This window comes from Astatotilapia calliptera, chromosome 22 (genome assembly GCF_900246225.1).
Source record: "Astatotilapia calliptera chromosome 22, fAstCal1.2, whole genome shotgun sequence".
Classification (NCBI taxonomy): domain Eukaryota; kingdom Metazoa; phylum Chordata; class Actinopteri; order Cichliformes; family Cichlidae; genus Astatotilapia; species Astatotilapia calliptera.
In genome coordinates, this window is record NC_039322.1 from 25,705,455 (window position 1) to 25,725,609 (window position 20,155).

Below are 20,155 nucleotides of genomic sequence, written 5' to 3' on the forward strand. Positions count from 1 at the left end.
CTGACCAATGGCCACATTTATCTAAACCCTGTGCCACACCGGTCACAGCTCAGTTTCTCACTGTGAGGCATATTGAGATAAGAAAATTATAAGAATTTTGAATTGGTGACTAATGACTAGTTTGCCGATCTGTTAGTTTGACCTTTGCCCGGTCTGGCTGAGTGTGAAATGTAACCGAAATGCTGTGTATAGCATTTTTAAGAAATTCTCTCTGGACCTGTTCCTGAAGGAACTTGTTGGGTATGTCATTGACTGCCAAAATATAAAATGAACTCATTTATAGTAGAGAGGGATGCATAAAATGTGTAGTCTAACCGCTACAGCTAAATAAGCACATTTTAATATTCCTTTCAGGGACATTAAACGTTGAAATGCCACAGGACTTCCTGTCACTGTCTGCCATGCTCCAGTGCAGTATTGTGTAACAGTTATAACTGCTGCCGACTCACCGCCTAAGAATTATAATGGTAGATTCACACCCACTTATGGCTTTCTCGGGATTTTCAAAACACCTCCTCTGGAATGCTCCTGTTCTAGAATGGGGGTGGCTGTAGCTCAGGTGGTAGAGCGGTCACCTACTCACAGGAAGGTTGGTGGTTTGATTCCAGGCTCCTCCAGTCTACATGCCAAATATCCTTGGGCAAAATACTAACCCCATGTTGCCCTCCAATGCATCCATTGGAGTGAGAATGCGAGTGAATGCTAGATAGAAGCACTAAAAACCTTAGATCAAGTGCTTGTGTGAATGGTTATGATTGGGTGAATGCGCAAGTTGTATAAAGCGCTTTGAGTGCTCAGTGAGAGTAGAAAAGCGCTATTTTAGAATCAGTCCATTTACCAATTCTAACTCAGATATGTACTTTCCCCCTTAAAGCCAAGAATATTTCAGGTTTTCAGTTTGATAGTGGTGGTGTGACAAATGGAGGAGAATACCACATGGTCTTGAATCCCCACTGTCACCTTAGTGGCAACCCCCCCCCACCCCACACACACACACACACACACACACACACACACACACACACACACACACACACACACATTAATACACACACACACACACACATATTAATTCACACCACCCTGTAAATAGTAGGAGGTGGAGGAGTGGAATTTGGACTGGACTTGTTTAGAGGTTAGTGTTTTCATTATGGCGGTTAATAAGGCAGCCCTGCACTGGTGCAGCCTGTAAAGGCTGTTTAGTTTTTACATTAGACGGTTGTATGTTCTCAAAATAAGGGATAAGTGTGACACTGGATTAATGTGTGAGGGTGTTGTCATGAGTTGAAATTGTTTTTCTGTGTCCTGTTCATGCAGATGATGAGGTTGACCTACAACAGAGCACAAAAGGAGGTGAGGAAGGCAGCTCTGGTGGAGGAACGCCTCCAGCTAAACGTAAAGGCAAGTTTTCCAAAATGGGAAATATCTTCAAGCCCTGGAAATGGAGGAAGAAGAAGCCAAGTGACAAGTTCACAGAAACATCCATAGGTATGGTTACTACAGGATTTTGTCGCGTTTGCATGTTGTGTAAATCATTACATCGTGCTTAATGTATGTGTTTTTACTTTTTGTTTTAGTTTTGGAGAGGAAGATTTCAGTTAGGAAAAGCCGCCAAGAGTTAATAGCAAAAGGCGTTCTAAAGGACGACCCAGAGAACGGTAGGTAGACCTGTAATACGCATTCTGTGGCTGAACTGGATCCAACTTTAATGACACTCGTTTCACTGTTTTGACAGAGAGTAATGAAGTGAACCACTCCAAAGCTCCACCAGTTAAAAATGGTCACCCTGTGCCAATGGATGTGGACAGATTCTCAGAAGCGGGGGTGCGAGTGTCTCGAGGGGAGTCGGACATTAAGGTGAATTCCAGGCTACCCCAACTAGATGAACGTCGTAACCGAGTGCCGTCTGACGCTTCTCGAAGTAACCGGGCACCGCTGGATGTGGACACTCATGCACGGCTCGCTGTTGATGTAGACAAACGAAGCCGTCTGCCATCAGATATTGATAAGAAAGGAGGAACTCTACCTCGAGGGTCTCAACAAGATGATAGATACCGTAGAGATGAGAGAAGAGACGGCAGAGATGAAAAGAAGGACAGGGAAGAAAGGGATAGGCGAGAGGAAAGAGAAAGGGATGGTGGAGTTGACCGGAGAGAAGATAGAGACTACAGAGAAAGGCGAGAATGGAGGGATGAAAGGACAGATAGAGACAGAGAACGGCGGGACCGGGACGAGCGTGAGAGGCGGGACCGTGACGAGGACAAGAGGCGGGACCGTGACGAGGACAAGAGGCGGGACCGTGACGAGGACAAGAGGCGGGACCGTGACGAGGACAAGAGGCGGGACCGGGAGGACCTTGAAAGGAGGGATCGGGATGAGAGGGAGCGTCGAGTCCGCGAAGAGAAGGACAGGAAAGACAGAGATGAAAGAGAACGACGAGAGCGGGATGAGAGGGACAAGAGGGATAGGGACGACAGGGAAAGGAGAGACAGGGATGAAAGAGAACGCCGCGAGCGGGAGGACAGAGAAAATAGGAAGCGTGACGAAAGAGAAAAAAGGGATGACAGAGACAGGAGAGAAGAGAGGGATCGGCGTCCCGAGAGAGACTGGCGAGAGAACAAAGATGACAGGGACAGAGAAAACCACGAGAGGAAAGATGCTCGAGTAGAGAGGGAGGACAAACGGGATAACTGGGCCAAAAGAAATGAGAGAGAGAGGCCAGGACCCCAGCGGTCTGTGGACAACTTTCAGCCTATCATCAGGCCTGCCTCTGAGATTGACTTGAGGCCTCCTCTCCAGAAGAGCTCCTCAGAGGAAAGCAAGAAAGTTCGCCCTGCGTCAGAGTCTGACCGAAGGAGCACCCTGCCCAGATACGTAGCCCCTGCAGAGTTCAGAGAACGATCAGGTGAGGTCTCTCTCTCAGAAGCCTTTAGTGATACCCAAGTTGTTTGATCTGCTTTTTGATAACTCACTGAAGGAAACTTGAAAAAGTGCATTTTGGACAAACTGAAAGTTCGTCTATATCACCGTTTGGTTTAGGTGGCTGGCCAGAACATCTTACAGTAAACGGATGGTTTCCTTTTAACTTACTTTTTGATACCAGTCTCATCTTTCAGCTTCCTTTTGTGTCAAAATATATTTCTTACATACTCACCAAATGTTAATTTGACCTTCTACTTGCTCAAGGAATGAAAACCACAATTCAACACAAAATATACTAAGGTGTGGTTTGCAGGTTTAATTTCAACCTTTTGTCATGTTATGAGCAACATGGCCATCTTTGATAATTGCGATTTCATGAAAATGTGACTGCACTGATGGGCTTGAGCTTTCTGTGTCAAGTAAAGAGCAGTCACTCTGGACATGAACCAGCACACAGTGATCTGATCATGAAAGGTTTACCCACAATGCACCTTTTGAAGTTGTCTGCAGTGAATTATCAAAAATACATCCTGAAATTGTGCAGTTTTGCAGTACAGGTGCTCAGCTTTCTGATGAAGTCTTGCCTGCCTTTTTTTTTTTTTTTTTAAGTTATTGTACAAAAGACAGCTGATTCACGTTGTAGGCACTGATTTTTTTAAATTAATTTTTTTAAATTGAATAACTCCTGTAGGCCTGTGAGTGAGTAGTTGTTAGGAGCCAGTAGTGTGTGTAGCACATGCCTGGATTTCACAAGCTGCAAGTTTCCCATATTGTGTAAGAACAATGATTTTGCCTTATTTCATCTTAAACAACTTTTGCTTCTGCATCAGTGTAGTGGCACTTCCAGAGCCACTGTATCTGCATTTCATGTAGGGAAAAGGAGTTACTTACTAAGCTTGTAGTGACTTAAATGTTTCAAGTGGACTACTACCAAGGCAGTTTATTATAATCTAAGCATTTTTGTCTGCAAGTTAAATTATCTGTTGGTTGATATTTTGTTATCGACCAACAGATACGATGGCAATTCAAATTTGCTGTCGTATCTGTTGTTTACCTGTTTAGTTGATGAAACCAATTTGAATCTGCGATGTAATTTCTTGTGTCTGTGCCTGTTTTCTTAATCAGTGGATGCTTAGCTATGATGAAACCGCTGCTAATCAGTGTCCTGATGGTGTTGCAAAGGCATTTTTAGTAAATGACTAAACCCTTATTTTGATGGGCTAATGAAGATGAACCGGTAAATGCTGAGCTTAGATACATGAATCTAGGTGAACACGAAAAGCGGGAAAACAAATCATTAAGACCCCTCCGTGCATCTTTGATCCTCCTCCTTGCCTGCTGTGTGTGATTTTTACATCATGTGATTCACGTTGCCTCTCATCCTCTAATAATTGCAGAACCTTGATCCGAGTTGCCCTCCCTCTGGTTAAGCTCTATTATTTTATAAGCCTGACTCGGGCATCAGCTTCTCCTTCAGCGTTCCCTTTCATGTTTCCTGTTTATGCAGCAGCATTTTGTGTTTATGCAGCACCTTATTGTGACCTTGTCTTTAATGTGTGTGTGCGCGTGTGTGTGTGTGTGTGTGTCTACCCCCTCTGTAGAGTCTGCTGGTGTCCGCTTCACCCCTGACACTCCTCCAACACAGGACTCACAGCAATTGCCTCTCCCACCCAAACAAGCTTTGCTCCCCCCCAAGTTCCTCGCTAGTCCTATCTATGAGTCCACCAGGAGTCCGACCCCCTCCTCGTCTTCATCCTCTTCGTCTTCGTCTTCCTCCTCCTCTGCTGCTGTATCTATAGCCAAACCCCCAAGGACGGTGTCCCTAATTATAGATGACGCTTCCCGACCTTCCCTCATTGCTGCTTCCTCAACTGACTCTGACACACCGCCCCCCGTTCCTCCCCATGCCAAACAACCTCCTGTCCCCCCACCAAAACCCACCAACCGCAACAGCAACCCTGCACTGCTTGGTGAGTTTGTTGCCTGCTTCTGCTGTTTTACATTGTTTGTTTTTACAGGATTCATCAAACGAAATCCCAAAATGGCCTTTTTAGGAGCAAGTACAAAGACGACAGAGGGAAGATGTTTTGGTTTTTAGAAAAAGAGGCTATTAAATGACATTTCAATGCTGGGTTTAAAGTGTCGCTGACTGTAGTAGTGGTACTTCTGGTGGAAAAATAGAATAATGGAAAAATTTTCTAATAGAAAAGCAGGTGCATGGTGGACATTGTTCCTTAGGTCACAGGTCAAACTCTGGAGATCAGTGAGTGTTTCAGAGTTTTTCCCCCGTTGTTTATGGGAAAGGTATGTTATACATGACCAGATAAGTCTTTCTACAGACTTCAGCAAATACATGGTGCTGGACACTTTTAGCTACTTGGAATAGACAGGGCCCAAGTCTGGGGTTTTTTTTGCTGTTAGAAAGGATATGTTTGCAAAGTCTTTGTTTAATTCATCATATTTACATGGAACATTAGGTAAATACTATTTACCATAGTAAAGGCTCTGCCTTCATAGAACCGATCTGTCATTAAAGTCATTATTACAACTGTAGTTCACGTTAAAATAGATGCTGTGAAAAAGGCCTTGTTCAGTGACTTGTATATGAATAACAGTGTGATTATGACTTCGTTTCATATTTAGATCTTGCAGGTTTGACTATTAGCGAATTCAAAGACATTGTGATTCTATCTGAAAGAACTGAATAGAATAATCCTTTAATTGTCCCACAAGGAGAAATTTGGTTGTAACAGCAGCAGAATAAAAGCACATATATAAACAGAACAGAAACATACACAACGTTTACAGGAGAAAATATTTACATCATGGAAAATAGTTACAATAACAGAGTACTGTACAGTTATTAAGATTAAAGTATAGGTGTTTTTTTTAATATATGTATAAACTGAGAAAAGTAATGTGCAAGTAAAAATAGTCCATATAAGTAGATAGAAGTGCTTTTTTTCCCCCTTGTCCTTCTTTCTTTCTGTTTTGGTCCTTACAGAAAAGGTTAGCTAAGCACTTAGCCAGGCCAAGCCAGGCCAGCCTAGGACCAAACATCTTGCTGCAACAGAGCTACAAATAAGGAAAACTGTCTCATAGTAATCACATGCTCATCCAAACACTGACTGTTGTTTGTCAAGGTCATTCTTGTTACCAGCTTGACTTTGACATTCAGGATCACACAAACACAAAACAATGCCTGATCAGTGATCTGCATACAGTCATGAACAGACATGTTAGTTAACTTCCTTTACATCTTTAGTTGTTGTTCTGAGCTGCTTGTCTGAGGTCACAGATCAGCTTTGTGCTTCATCCCACTTATAAGAGAATGACCACAGAACTAAGTTGTCTCCATTTATAGACATTTTCAATGGACTGAATGTAGACTGATGACTTCAACCTTTTCCAGCTAATTTCTCTCTTTGGTGAGGCATGCTCTAACCCAAACCTCCATGTTTGCTAAACCCTTACTACAGTCAGCTTTTGTTATTGGCCAAAGGGCTCACATAGTTCAGAATCAGAAAGACTTCATTTGTCCCCAAGGGGCAATTAAGATAGTTCATGTAGTGATATATGCAATTAAAAATAAATTGTGACTTAGATACAGGTGTTTCAGACCTCATTAAAAGTATTAAAAGCTCACAGTAGTAGAATTGCTCTTTAGTGGATTTGAAGTTGTAAATGTGCTGCTTTTACTTCACCATTTGAACATGATGTAATCCTGATATACAGAATATCCGTACTTGTCCACGGATGTCACTGATGTGTGTGCTTTCCAGTATGTCACCAGTTGTGAAGTTTCGGTGTTTCCGCCACTCTCAGTCGAGGAGACACGCACGAGCTTGCTCCTCTTATGCAGCATTAGTAGTAAGGCAGATTTATGGAAAAAAAAAAAAAGGATTGGCTTTTAGTATTTATCTCTTTGTCCCAGCATGCCACAGCTGCTCCTGTTTACAGCACTGTATCTGAAACCTGCTGATTCTCTGTGGCAGTGACACATTCCACTGCCTTTTGTCAAGCGTTGCACGTTACTGCAGTATATGATTGTGATAAAGAAAAGGTCTCATCTTCTGTTTTCAGTTTTCATTTCTGTTCCCTCTGTGATGCTTTGTTCCTACTTTTTAAGGCTGTGTTATATTAAAAACTATGCTGTGTGATGTGTAAATCATTTAATGACCAGTATTGTGCATTTGAGACTGATATTTACATTTAGGGTTTTAATTTAGACCTGCAATAAAAAGGCTGATGATGATGATGATGATGATGATGATGATAATAATAATAATAATAATAATAATAATAATAATAATAATATTGAGTCCAGCTGATATGTATATGTGATTGTAGCTGCTGCTGATGGGCCAGCCAAAATGAGAAGAAACATAATTTCCCTGTGATTTAATTCCCTGAACTGTCAAGAATGTTTACCACACCACACTTTAGTGGTTTTTTTTTTTTTTTTTTTTAAATGCAATGAGGAAAGTGCTTATCTTTTGCTCTGAGATATTTTTCCACAGAAGTTGTTTACTGTGTAATGATGGATGTACACTCTGCTTCTGGCAAAGTAAAGCCAAGAAACCATTATCTGAACCCCCTCCCTCTCATATTCATCTCCCAACTTGGAATGTAAACCCAGCCCTATCCCTGACATCTCCACTCATTTTTGCCAGCTTCCACGTTGAACAGGGGCTCTAAGGTCAGACAGCCTTGTTACTGGACCAGCTGGAGACGCCAGAGTGAGCTCGGCCTCTACTTTTCTCTACCCTTGTACCTGCGTCACAGGGCTGGCCAGTGCTGCTCAGGTACCCAGAGGGGCGCCACAATCCCGGTCTGTTGTAGTAAAGCCTGGAGAGGTGGAATAGAGCCACAAACTTCATACAACAGGGAATACCTCACCTTCATTTAACCCCAGACCTCCATCGCATGTGTTTTGTGTGTATGGCAAAAAAGCTCTGCATGGAAATGTGGTGGGCATTTAATTCTCAAAATGCTCCAAGCGTGCTCATCACACTGGAATGTTCATTAAAAGCCTGCTGATACAGCTAATACCTGTGTTACCCTCCACTGACTCAGCAGCCAGCTCTGAATTAACAGGAACATCTCTCCCTCACTAAAAATGACAGATTTGCTTTTTGTTCATTTTTGTTAATAAAACTAACCATACTCATTTACAGATTGAATGTGCGTCTAAACCTGCTCATGATAGGTTGTATATGTTGTCATCATGCTTTATAACAGGTACTGACTTGTTGTTGATTCTCTTTTTAACAGCAGAGCTTTCACAGGCTGGCTCTGGTGTAGGTGTTGTCCCGGTACCAACCAAACGCTCTCCGCCAACCCCACCAAAGAGGACAACCCCTGTCATCAAGCACCTTTCTGTGGATCCTTCTCCTCCCAGTCAGACCCCAGAGTCTGCCACCCGTGAGCCCTCCCCTGCCCCTGTTCTGGTGCCCCCTGCTGTCCTGAAAGGAAATACCACAGAGGAGAAGACAAATGGAGCAGTTCCTGAGACCTCCACTGAGCCTCTGCTTTTACCGCCCACCCACATACCTCCATCTCCCCCCAGGGTTCAGTCGCTCCAGCCACCCAGCATCCCCTCCACAGGTCCCATCCCCACGACGCAAATTAACCCGCCGAGCCCAACCACCGAGCCACCCAGCCAGCCTCCACTCCTCCCTCTACATGTTCGCATCTCTAGGGCTCTGGCCAGTCCCGGTGCACCTCAGCCAAACCCAGACGGTTCCCATAGAGCCCACTCACTGCTGTTTGAGGTACCACCAGCGATCCCCACAGAAGTGGGGCTTAACTCACGGCACTCTCTCCCCATCACCATCGAACCACTTAGGCTGTAAGTGCTCCATATGCTTCACATTATGCACTCATTATATAGTGACCAACACTGGGTAGGCACAGGTTTTATTTTTATTTATGTTTGGAATATGCAGATGCATAACAAATCAAGAGGCACATTTGGCTTTATTTTGGAAACGTAGCTTCATGACAGAATAGTTTGATGTGGGTTAATGTGCTTAAACCACATCATAATAATAAAACTGTTCAAAGTTTGAATGAGCTGCTGCAAACATAGTGTGTGGCTAAACTGTTATATCAAAATTAAACGCCTTTGAGTCTTCTATACAAATTGGTACAAACAGATGTTGTTTGATGGAGGCAAACGACCTCTGTTTTATTGCCTCAGCTGCGCACCAGGGATGGGCATTTCAAGCAGAAGTAGTTTTCAAATTCACAGCAAATATTTTATAATAGCACCCCACCCAATTGCTCCCAAATGCAATGTGCGGGTTTGTGACAGGGTGGGCTTATTGCTCTTTAACAGCTGCTGTGTTCCTTCACAGGCCAGAAGACGATGACTTTGACATTGAAGAGGAGATGCGCAAACTTACCCCTAAGCCGTCCAACCAGCCGGAGCTGGAGCCCCGCAGCAGGAGAGGTTTGATTGGAGACCCCAGAGTGTCCGTCATCCCTGAGGGTGGAGGCCCTGGAGACAGCGAGGAGGAGTCGGACTCAGATGGCCCCATCCTGTACAGAGAAGACGAAGAAAGTGATGAAGACGAGGAAGGCCCTCCAAGTAAGTTCCACTTGTAAAGTGACATTTAAAAATCCCACTTATCTTTAAGTACATTAAGATGAATAGAAAATAGTTTTCACCTCAGCTCACAGCCAAATTAGTGTCTCTCATTTCAGGAAATTGTTTTCAATAAAAGTAAAGGATGTGATATGTAATACTTAAAATATCAGTGTAATGGGAAATACTTCCTAAAGCACTGACATCTTAAAGCTGTCAGGTTTATGGTTTCAATGTTCCTCAAGCATAATAACTGAAAACATTCAAAGTAGAGCTGGGCGATATGAGATTTTTTCATATCACGATATGTTTTTTTCATTTCAGGCGATAACGATATCTATCACGATATAAGCCAAATAACTATATTTGTAAGATTTAAATGTGCCGTTGCTCACAAGTAAAATGTGAAATAATCAGCAGCTTGTTTTTATTTAAATATTTATTTCCCATAATAAGTTCAACAGGGTAGATGTACTTAAGGAACATGAGACTTTTTCAGATAAATAAAGACAAATATTGCAAACTACACAAAAGGCAGCCGCTAAAGCGTTTAAGTTTCAAAATAGAACAAACGAAACAGACTACTAAATTGTCAATTCCACTTAGAAACAAAATATTAATTCTAGAAATAAATCTTAGTTTGTTTTACAGAATAACAGACAAAACTGACTAACTTTTGTCAATATCAAATAAACTGAGAACTAAAAGGAAATTCTCAATCTCTCCTTGTTGTATAGCTGAGCTTTTCAAACAGTTTTAACAGTTACTTTAGTCTGACAAAAGCCGAATGACGAATTAGCGCTTCCAGTCAGAGACTGAGGCTACGTCCACACGTACACGGGTATTTTTGAAAACGGAGATTTTCCGTTTCCGTTTTAAAAAATAATCCCGTCCACACATAAAGGCAGAAATGAAGGAAAACGCTGCTATGAACATGCCAAAGCAGCAGGTGGCGCTAGATTCCTAACCGTGCAGAAATGTTGGCCAATCAGAAGTCTAGAAGCCTCGGTGGGAAAAAGTAAACAAAGCTGGGGCATAGAAGCAGAACCGAGTCGTATGTGTGGAGGGACAGTAACTGTGTGTGTGTATGTAAGCATTTAAACACTGCAGAGAGTAGAATTAACAGTAACAGTATTGTAGAAATTCATTTCACCGAAACAATAACGTGGCGCACAGTGTGATGCATGCACCAGTTTATTGTATTTCCAGACTTGCTTTCAGCACAATTTACAGTGCACGCTACTCTGTTTTTTGTCAGACTTGAAATAGCCGAAATACCTTCACACTACGGAACTTCTATGGCTCTTCCGTTTGACAATCTCTCCGGCATTGGAACCATCATCTGTTTTCTCTTCGGTCACGCTCGGCTGATTTTTCTAGTCGGCACACTCATTTCCTCCATTACGCGCTGGCTGCTTCCCAAACAAACACACGTGCGGCTTGGCACTTGTGCTGTACGTAACAAGTCACGCGACGTGACGCTGCGGCTGTGATTGGTTCGGCTCTGCGCTACTTAGTTTGGATTGGCTGACCTTTTTTTTTTTTTTTTTTTTTTTTTTTAAGAGGACAAGAGCGGCGAGGTCTATCGCGATAGCTTAATTTCTCTATCGAGTAAAAGTTATATCGCGATACATATCGTTATCGTTCTATCGCCCAGCTCTAATTCAAAGTGATGGAAGACTGTGGGTCTCCTAATTTACATAAGACTGTCAATAACCGATCTGCCAGTTTCTTTCCTCGTGATGCTCTGTTCTTTGGGAAAAAATTGTCTCACTTTGTAGATTTTTCTGGACACCACCTGCCAGAGGCCTAAAGGGCAGTTCATTATTTTTACTTTCTACGGGCAACAACAATTCTAAAGACATCAAGACTTTGAAAAATCATAAGAAGAAAGTGTACATGAAGCAAAGTCTCTGTCTTTTTTTCCTTTAACATTCTCTTCTGAATGCTTTGCTTTGCACACAGTTTATTCTAGTGGTCTTCAAGGACTTTTTACATACACGGAGCTGTGATTGGCTGCTTTGCTTTCACTCTAACTCACCACACCAGCACAGTTTCCTGCTTTAAAAATAATGATGATCTCATTAAGGTCAAACCAGCTATTAAATGTGGTTAGATGTTTCCTTGAATTCTGAATAAATTTTCCACGGCTTCTCCATCTATCCACTGTGTTAACCACACACGGTTACCATCCAGTTATTTTTTTTTTCCTCTTAAAAAAAAAAAAAAAGCTACAACTATAACCAGAATTCCCGCATTCTTACTCATTAGTCCATATTTCTAGTTGTCAGATGTCCTGAGGTGTCTCTGCTGCTTTTGCTTTTCCTCTAAAGACAGCTTCAACCTTGACTGTATTTGAGGAAACATGAAGAAGTTACTGGATTTTTCTTCATGTCTTACCAATAACAGATGGACCAATAACAGTTTTCTTCACTGATTCAGATTCCTCAGATTTCTTTTCTTTCTTTTTTGTCGATTCAGATTTTCTTTCTAAGAACTTTGACTGACAGAATGTGTAAAAAAAAAAAAAAAAAAAAAAAAAAAAAAAAAAAAATATATATATATATATATAGATAGATAGATAGATAGATAGATAGATAGATAGATATATATATAGACAATAAAAAATATGATTAATTGTAAAAACTGAAAAAATCATCTGTTGCTTGCTGAAGATTTCCAGCATGTTCATAAATTCACCAGGTAATTGGAAATGAATCCTTTTATCTTTTTGGGGAAACTGGTCTCCATAATTTTCCTTGAAACTGCTTTGATCCTTTTGCTTCTCACACTGAGGATACTGGCTCTGAGCTCTTACTAACTATAGCTTTAAGCACTTGGTCTTTATTAGCTTCTTTGAAATGTCCATGTTCAGCTGTGTAAAGATGATGCAGGTGTAGGCATGTTGTTGGATGTATAAACATGCCTCTTGTGTGTAACAGGTGGGCTGGCGAGTCGAGTGAAGAGGAAGGACACGCTGGCGCTGAAACTGGAGCGACAAGAGCGAGAGAAGGAGACTCAGGATAACAATGATGGCATGAGCTGGAACAATAAGGAGCAGTGGGAGGAACTGAGGAACAAGATCGGGACCACACTGACACGGTAAAGTTTTTTTTTTTTAGGCACCGAGAGTAAAGTTAAGACAGTTTTGGGGAAAAAATGGGGCCTGAATAGTTTTATTTTTTAGTTGGCTTCACATTAACATGCAGCAAACTCAAAAAAGTAGAGTGAGATCGATATCTGCAGCACTTCACTTTCTTCTTCAAAACACACCCTCTCTCACTTTCCTGTCTACTCTTCACTATTTATCTAATGAAGCCAAAGAAAAATATGCTCCGTCTGAAATATTGTCTTCCCTCAGGCGGCTGAGTCAGAGACCCACAGCAAAAGAGCTGGAGCAGAGGAACATCCTTCCAGGTGAGCCTCTTCCTCCATTTCTTGCTCTCTCCATCCTTCACGTCTCCATTCAGCTGTGTGTTTACTCGCATCTCATTCGTCTGCGCTGTAATGTTAAGAAGCCCACTTTCTATTTTCTCATCTTTGAAATCAATAGAGAGCATTAGTCATTCACTCATCTGTAAAATGTTTTTCCTTTTTGCCTCAGGCACCACGGGTGTCACTAAACACACAGCAGTCTGGACATTATTGGGTCTGAGAGCACTTAATTACAAGTTTGTGTGTGACTTGAATAAATACACCAGTGCACGTTAGAGAGCCTGAATCAGTTATTTATCCAATGTTCCTTTAGGCTCTTCAACTCGGCACGTCTGCTTGTTGTCCATATTGATGTTGAGTCTAAATTACTCATTGCCTTCCAGACATGGCAGCAAACACGTGCGATTAATGAGTCACAGCCACTACATTTACTATATCAAGTCCATCTGTCTCGTGGTCAGTCACCAGGCAGCTCTGTCAGTGCTGCTGCTCTGCTTTAGTTAAGAGACTGTCGGAGGTATTCAAATTCAGGCCTCACAGCAGACACTGAACTTATTAAGGACCTCGGGTTGCTGCCGCATGTGATGGAAATAAATTAAATTCTGATTTGTATTTATGTTTTTCCCCTCTGTTTACTTCACAAAAATAACATTTTGCGTTCAGTTCAGATGAAAATGTAGATGGAGCATTGCTGTCCTGTCTGTTATCATTCTGTGGTTGATGCCTTCTCCTGTGTAGTTCCTGAATCTCTGGGCTGCAGTACAAATTTGAACAAGCTTACCAAGGGCTGTGTACAAATCCCCACTCTTTGTTTAGAATTTAATACAATCTGCCCTCGTTATCCAGAATCTGTGCGGTGGGAGAGAAATCGCATGCAGTAGTGAAGTAACTGAAACGTGTGCAGTATAGCTGCACAGCACAATTCCAGAAGCTGTACACAGTGTGTTATTCCTTTTAACCATTAACCTGAAATCAAAGTGATGGACTTTCAACTGCTGGTGCTGGAAAACCAATGTTCTGTAACCAGCATACATACTGGTATTTGTTGATTTAAAAAAAAATAAATAAATTTCAGACAAACGAAACAAACTGAGATATTTATGAGTCCTTAACTACGATAAGATGATACTGCAGTTTAAAATAATCTGCTCTTATTGTCACAAGTTTACAAGTAAATACTTGTTTCCACTCTGCTCGGATCAGAGGCCTGTACTGTGAAGCAACGTCAGTATTCCTAGGGTATCTTTTTGTTATCTAGATTCACTCTTATGTTGGCGAGCTGCAGCACTCACAGGAGTCCTGTCCTGTGGAAGACGAGCTATAGGATCCGTGAAAGATTGGTCAGATGCTACCATCACCACGGCTTCATGCGAACGTGTAGGGGAAACCCTGGGTTAACCTCTGTGTGACTGCTTGTCTTGATCGCCACTGTTAGCTTAAATGAACCCAGAGAGTGGAACGATGCCCGGAGCCTAGTGAACTCAGTACAGGCCCAAACCTGTGGTGGTTGTTCCCAACAGGGATGTTGTAGAGTGAGTGCCCTCCGATGGACAAACTGCCTCAAGTATTTCAACACTTCTATATTTTTTGCCTGAATTAACAAATATATAACCCAGGTTTCTGAAATAAGAAACCATTGCTTACATGTTAAAACACAAGAACGGAAAGTTCAAAACTATGAGGAGCAGATTATCTGTGGTAGATCACTGATGCAGCATCACTGTGATGCTGAGTGCGATTCCAGGTTTAATACTTCTCAGAATCTGTCAGCAAGTTTGCAAGGATTCATTCTGCCCCGCTGCAGCTCACTTGTCCTCAGATGACTCTACAGAACTGATGCTCCTCAGCGTGCTAAAAACAATGCAGTGCCTTGTGCAGAGCCAGGCAGTGATTAAAGATTCCAGTGAGGGCAGCGTGCCGACAGCAGCTCAGGTGAAATCTATCTGTAGTGTTTCCCTATCTCATGGAATGTGCTCTCCTCCCCACAGCCAAGAACGAAGTGGACCGACGGCTGGAGAGAAGCGAGATCAAGCGGAGGCTCACCAGAAAGGTTAGGATACAATAAAGTGACTTTATCTTTAATGTGAGAGCTTGTTTCTGTTGCTGCTGTTGTTGTGAACAAGAAACTGACAGCAGCCTTGTCCATTCTACCATCAGCTGTCTCAGAGACCCACAGTGGCCGAGCTTCAAGCCAGGAAGATCCTGCGTTTCCATGAGTACGTCGAAAGCACCCACGCTGAGGACTACGATCGCAGAGCAGACAAGCCGTGGACGAAGCTAACACCTGCTGATAAGGTGAGAGACTTCACCTTCTAACGCATCTCTTTATCGTGACAGGCCTCCTGTGGTTTGGAGCTTCTCAGCAGTGGGTAGCTTAAACATTGCAAGTATTTTACCACTCTGAGGATTTGCATTCCAAGCAGATTTGGTAACAAAGAAGGATCCCTGGAATGCAGCACAGGTACTGCATAATGGCTGGGTTTAGACTTACCAGGTGAATTACCGAGCCAAGTGAAGAGTGTTAGGGAGAGAGGGGAAACTGGAATATGGCATGATATCAAATACAGATTGAGTTTGTTCGAAAAGTGTGTGTGTGTGTGTGTGTGTGTGTGTGTGTGTGTGTGTTGTTTGTGGAGCATTAAGAGTTGAGGAATCATCAAAATACATGAAGCTTTGATCCGTTGCTGCCTTTCTTCTCCTGTGCTCTACTGTAAACGGATAAAAGCCGTTCCCACTGAAGCGCTCTCTCTTTCATGTCTCCTCCTCTTCTCAGGCTGCTATCCGCAAGGAGCTCAACGAATTCAAGAGTTCAGAGATGGAGGTCCACGAAGAGAGCAGGATCTATACCCGGTCAGGCTCACATATAGCTCTCATTAAACATTCATCCCAGCTGTTTTTCAGCTTTATTCAGCACATCAATTCTTTCTGTACTATTTGCTATTTTTGAGTGTAGCGTCTAGACTGACCTCTTGACTTTTCCTCTCTTTCCTCCAGGTTTCATCGGCCTTAGTTCTCCGTGCCGACCAGTATAGCACTTAAACTGGGGGGAACGAGGCGGTACAAACTGAATATGTGGTCCCCTTTGGTCCATTTTATGTATATATATATATATATCTTTTTTTAAAATCCATGCCTGCTAACCTGCTGAAGACGGCGTCACTAAATGGAACAAGGACTTAAGGAGCCACACATCTGTTCACCCACAGTGAGGTCTAAGGCAGATCTGACACTGTGGAATTCAGGAAAGGAGGAGTTTGTCGGTGCATCCATGTTGGAGGCGCACGGTGCCAACACTAAAAAGGGCGAGCGCCACGTGCGAACATCCCCGTTGTATTGGGGACTCAGACACTGACCTTGAAGGGGGTAAATCTCTTCCCGATGCCTTCATGAATATATTCTCCCTTTCTTCCAGAACAGAAAGACTGTGCACACAAAGCGGTTCATATTAGCACTGTTGATGGTACCACTAAACTGACTAGTTTAAAAACTGTTTATTTGAGTGTACCCAAAGGTGCCACACAGCACCTGCCTTACTACTGAAATCATCGAAGACCTAAAATAATGAAAGGCTCAGACAAAATGTGAAAGACTTATTTACAACTGAGTCGTCACTTTGTTTGAATCAACAACATATTGATACTTACTGACAGTGACACATAATATCCTAATGTGTGCATTTTACTGTACTTTGCTGATCATGTAGTTGATTCTCATGGGACATATCCCTAGATCATTTTTTAATAAGGCACCTTATGTTCCTTAATCAGGTATATCGAAAACTATAAAGTTTTTGAACCTCTAATTAAACTATGTCTATAACTGAATTATTCACAGCATGAAAATGTACATATTTTTATTTTCCTGGCTGTTTTATGGTACTTTGTATATGCCATAGGTGGCTGCTATTGTATAGATCAATCGTGTAGATTTGATTTACTTTGTATTGTAAACTACTGACATGCAACACTGACATGTTTTAATTCTAAAGTATTTCTCAGATATTATCTCCTAGTAGTAATGGTACTTTTTTTTTTTTTTTTTTGATACAGAGACCATTAAACTGTTTTCCAACAACACTGAATAACTGTACAATCCGCTCAGAAAATAAAATGTGATTTGTCATGCAGTCCAGTGAGATTATTTAAGTCTCTTCATGCCTCTGTCTGCTGATGACATGGATGCAAATAAAGCAGAAATGTGTGAATGGGAGGGATATAGCCTTTTAAAATGACCAGATGAGGGCAGTGTTATAAAGATGTGCTATATAAATAAGTCACCACCATCTGAGCCTAAAGACAACAGACAGTTAAGCCATGATTAGAATATTTTCTTCCCTCCATGTAGTGGATCTGTCTTTAGAAAAGTGCAGCTGATGTCTCTTTGACAAAACACAATTATTTGTCTCTCTAACCCGTGATAACACCTGTGATAGCAGTTTGTAGTAAATGGACAGTCACAGTAGCGGCTCTATCCTACAGTAGAAATACTGAGTGATTGTCAGAGTGAACTACCAGTAAAAATCTCGTTTCCAACAAAAACAGCAGTATATCCTACTTAACAGTAAAATGTTTTCATGTACACAGGATACACTGATCAGACATAACATTATGGCAGGTGAAGTGAATTACACTGATTTTCTCTTCATCATGGCACCCGTTAGTGGGTGGGATATATTAGGGAGGAAGTGACGTGCAGGAAACATGAGCGGGCGTAAGGATTTTGGCGAGTTTGACATGGGCCAAGTTGTGTGACATCACAGTTTATTGTGTATGGAGCTGCAGACCTTTCAACACCGAAAGCACCGACATTGGGCATGTTTACATCAGAACTGGACCATGGAGCAATGGAAGAAGGTGCCCTGGTCTGATTAATCATGTTTTCTTGTAAGTGGATGGCCAGGTCCATGTGTATCCCTTATCAATGGAAAACCTGGCACCAGGATACACTATGGGAAGAAGGCAAGCCAACAGTGGCAGTGTGATGCTTTCAGCAATGTTCTGCTGGGATCCTGCCATCCATGTTGATGTTGCTTTGATATAGGTGATACAGCATTATGAGGTCTTTAAGGTAAGATGAGGGCTGATTATTCAAGACTTTGTCTGTGAGGAGAATGATTTTAATTTAACAGGGAGCAAATGAAGAGAAGCCAATATGGGAGGAACATGCCCTCTATTTTCAGTCCCTTTCAAAAAGAGAAACATACTTATTCCATATTGAGTTATCTTCTCAGCAGAAGATGATGTTACTGTTGTTATAAGTTAAAAGAAAAAAAATCTTTCTTCCAGAAAACCACATTATTGTCACACATTCTTTGATCATGACTGCACAGAATTGGGATTGAAAGTGCAAAGTCATTTAATGTATACAATATTCAGTATGCCTGAATAGTTAAAGTTGCAGTTAACTGAGTTCTTGATTTGCTGAACTGTCTCTGACAGAAGACTCAGGCCAGACATAACCAATCATTTCAATATATCTTTCACATACGGCCCTATGAAACCATAGCTATCGCCCCCTGGTGGCCATAGTAAACTATACTGTCTACAGTGTTGATGTTGCTTTGATATGTACCACCTACTTGGGTATTGTTGCAGACCATGTACACCCTCATGGAAACGGTATTCCCTTCAGCAGGATAATGCACCCTGCCACAGAGCAAGAATGATTCAGGAATGGTTTGAGGAACACAACAGTGAGTCTGAGGTGCTGACTTAGACCCCAAAATCTCAACCCAGTAAAGCCCTGAGGATGAACTGGACAAACAAGGCTGATCCATGGAGGTCCCACACTTCAAATTACTGGGCTTTAAGGATCTGTTGCTAGATATCACAGCACCCATTCAGCACTCCTTCATGGGTCTAGTGGAGTCCATGCCTTGACAGGTCAGGGGTGTTTAAACAGCAAAAGGGGCAGCGACACAATATTGGACAGGTGATTCTTTCTATGGATCTTCTAACCTTGTCAAAAATTACAGAAATTTGAATGCTTGTAATACAACATTTTGCTAAACATTGAACACATCAGTACCAAATAACTCGACACAATATGAGCAATATTATCATATTTGGACCACAGATCATATAAAACAAGGAACGCAGCCACCCATTGGTTGGTGAAATGTTGATCTGACGGCTCAAGCTCAGCATTTTCTCTGTCCCCATCTTGGTGTTTCGAAACCGGGTGTAACATAGAAGCATCTTATTGCAGGCTCCCTGGCAAATGATTTATCGAATCACAAGTCATTTGTCAACAAACACCCTGGATAATCCACCTTTCTGACACTTACAATAACAAAATTTATAAAATGGATGATGTTTTATTCGATCTGACCTGAAATGACTGAACCCATCAGGACTGAGGTCAAAGTCGAGGGCTGTTCTCACACTTCCATAAGACTGAAAGTCTTATTACTCTGGAATAAAATAAAGATAGCAACCTACTTGTAACTAAGAGAAATTGGTGATTGCACTGAATTTTTCTGTTACTGCTTTTGGTGACCACATTGCAACCCTTGGGCTATCGCTTTCAGCTTGTGAGGTAATTGCACTGTTCACCTGGTGGGAAGCAATCTGTCTTTAGACAATCACAGACCAACTTGGACTGTCTGCAGTTAATCACAGACAGACTGGCAAAAGTTTGCAAATAATTGCTTTCTACTTTACTGCAGAAAAACTGCCACATGAGTTAATCACTCTATCATCACAAACACATTGCATTAACTGCCATCTTGACCCTATTCAGCTGCAAATTCATAGCAGAATGATTCAAACTTAAAGTCATTTTCACACCTTCTTGACACACCAAAGTTGCTTTGATGACAGGAACTGACTGTGAGCAGTTACCAACCTGGTTGCCTTTTTCAATGCAACCTTTTCAAAGGCAGGGAAACTGCAGATTCATTGCAGACAGATGTGATAATTTTGGTTATGCTGCGGTTGTGGAGGTAAGCACAGACGACATGGAGCTCTTAGTTCTCACTTCAGCTTTATTTCTTTTTTCACATCAACTGAACACTTCGTGCCACAAAACTCAGCAACACACTTCCTCAACACTGGGTGTGAGTGGAGCCCTCTAGTGCTCCACCACACAGTCACATTATTTTGCCTAGTGTGACTATAGTGCACAAATGTCCATGCTCTGACTTGGGAGGTATAAACACAATAATCAAGCAGACCCAAAGGACCTCTGCATCACTGGCCATGCGCTCAG

The 20,155-nt window shown here is 42.0% G+C and overlaps 1 protein-coding gene across 11 annotated transcripts in view; it reads left to right on the forward strand.

Annotated features, from left to right (window-relative positions):
• phactr4a (phosphatase and actin regulator 4a) overlaps window positions 1-16,980 on the forward strand; it is a 37,339-nt gene extending 20,359 nt beyond the window's left edge. For 6 of the 11 annotated variants that reach the window (XM_026155839.1, XM_026155837.1, XM_026155841.1 and 3 more), the window contains 13 exons: window positions 1,318-1,488; window positions 1,578-1,658; window positions 1,736-2,905; window positions 4,524-4,892; window positions 7,596-7,727; window positions 8,197-8,773; window positions 9,282-9,514; window positions 12,454-12,613; window positions 12,873-12,928; window positions 14,935-14,996; window positions 15,104-15,241; window positions 15,720-15,796; window positions 15,941-16,980. In XM_026155839.1, coding sequence (XP_026011624.1) covers window positions 1,318-1,488; window positions 1,578-1,658; window positions 1,736-2,905; window positions 4,524-4,892; window positions 7,596-7,727; window positions 8,197-8,773; window positions 9,282-9,514; window positions 12,454-12,613; window positions 12,873-12,928; window positions 14,935-14,996; window positions 15,104-15,241; window positions 15,720-15,796; window positions 15,941-15,956 — 3,242 coding nt within the window. In that variant the 3' untranslated portion in view covers window positions 15,957-16,980. The remainder of the gene's footprint in view (window positions 1-1,317; window positions 1,489-1,577; window positions 1,659-1,735; window positions 2,906-4,523; window positions 4,893-7,595; window positions 7,728-8,196; window positions 8,774-9,281; window positions 9,515-12,453; window positions 12,614-12,872; window positions 12,929-14,934; window positions 14,997-15,103; window positions 15,242-15,719; window positions 15,797-15,940) is intronic. The other 5 variants (XM_026155842.1, XM_026155835.1, XM_026155843.1 and 2 more) reach the window with 5 other exon arrangements.
• The last annotated feature ends 3,175 nt before the right edge of the window (window positions 16,981-20,155 follow it).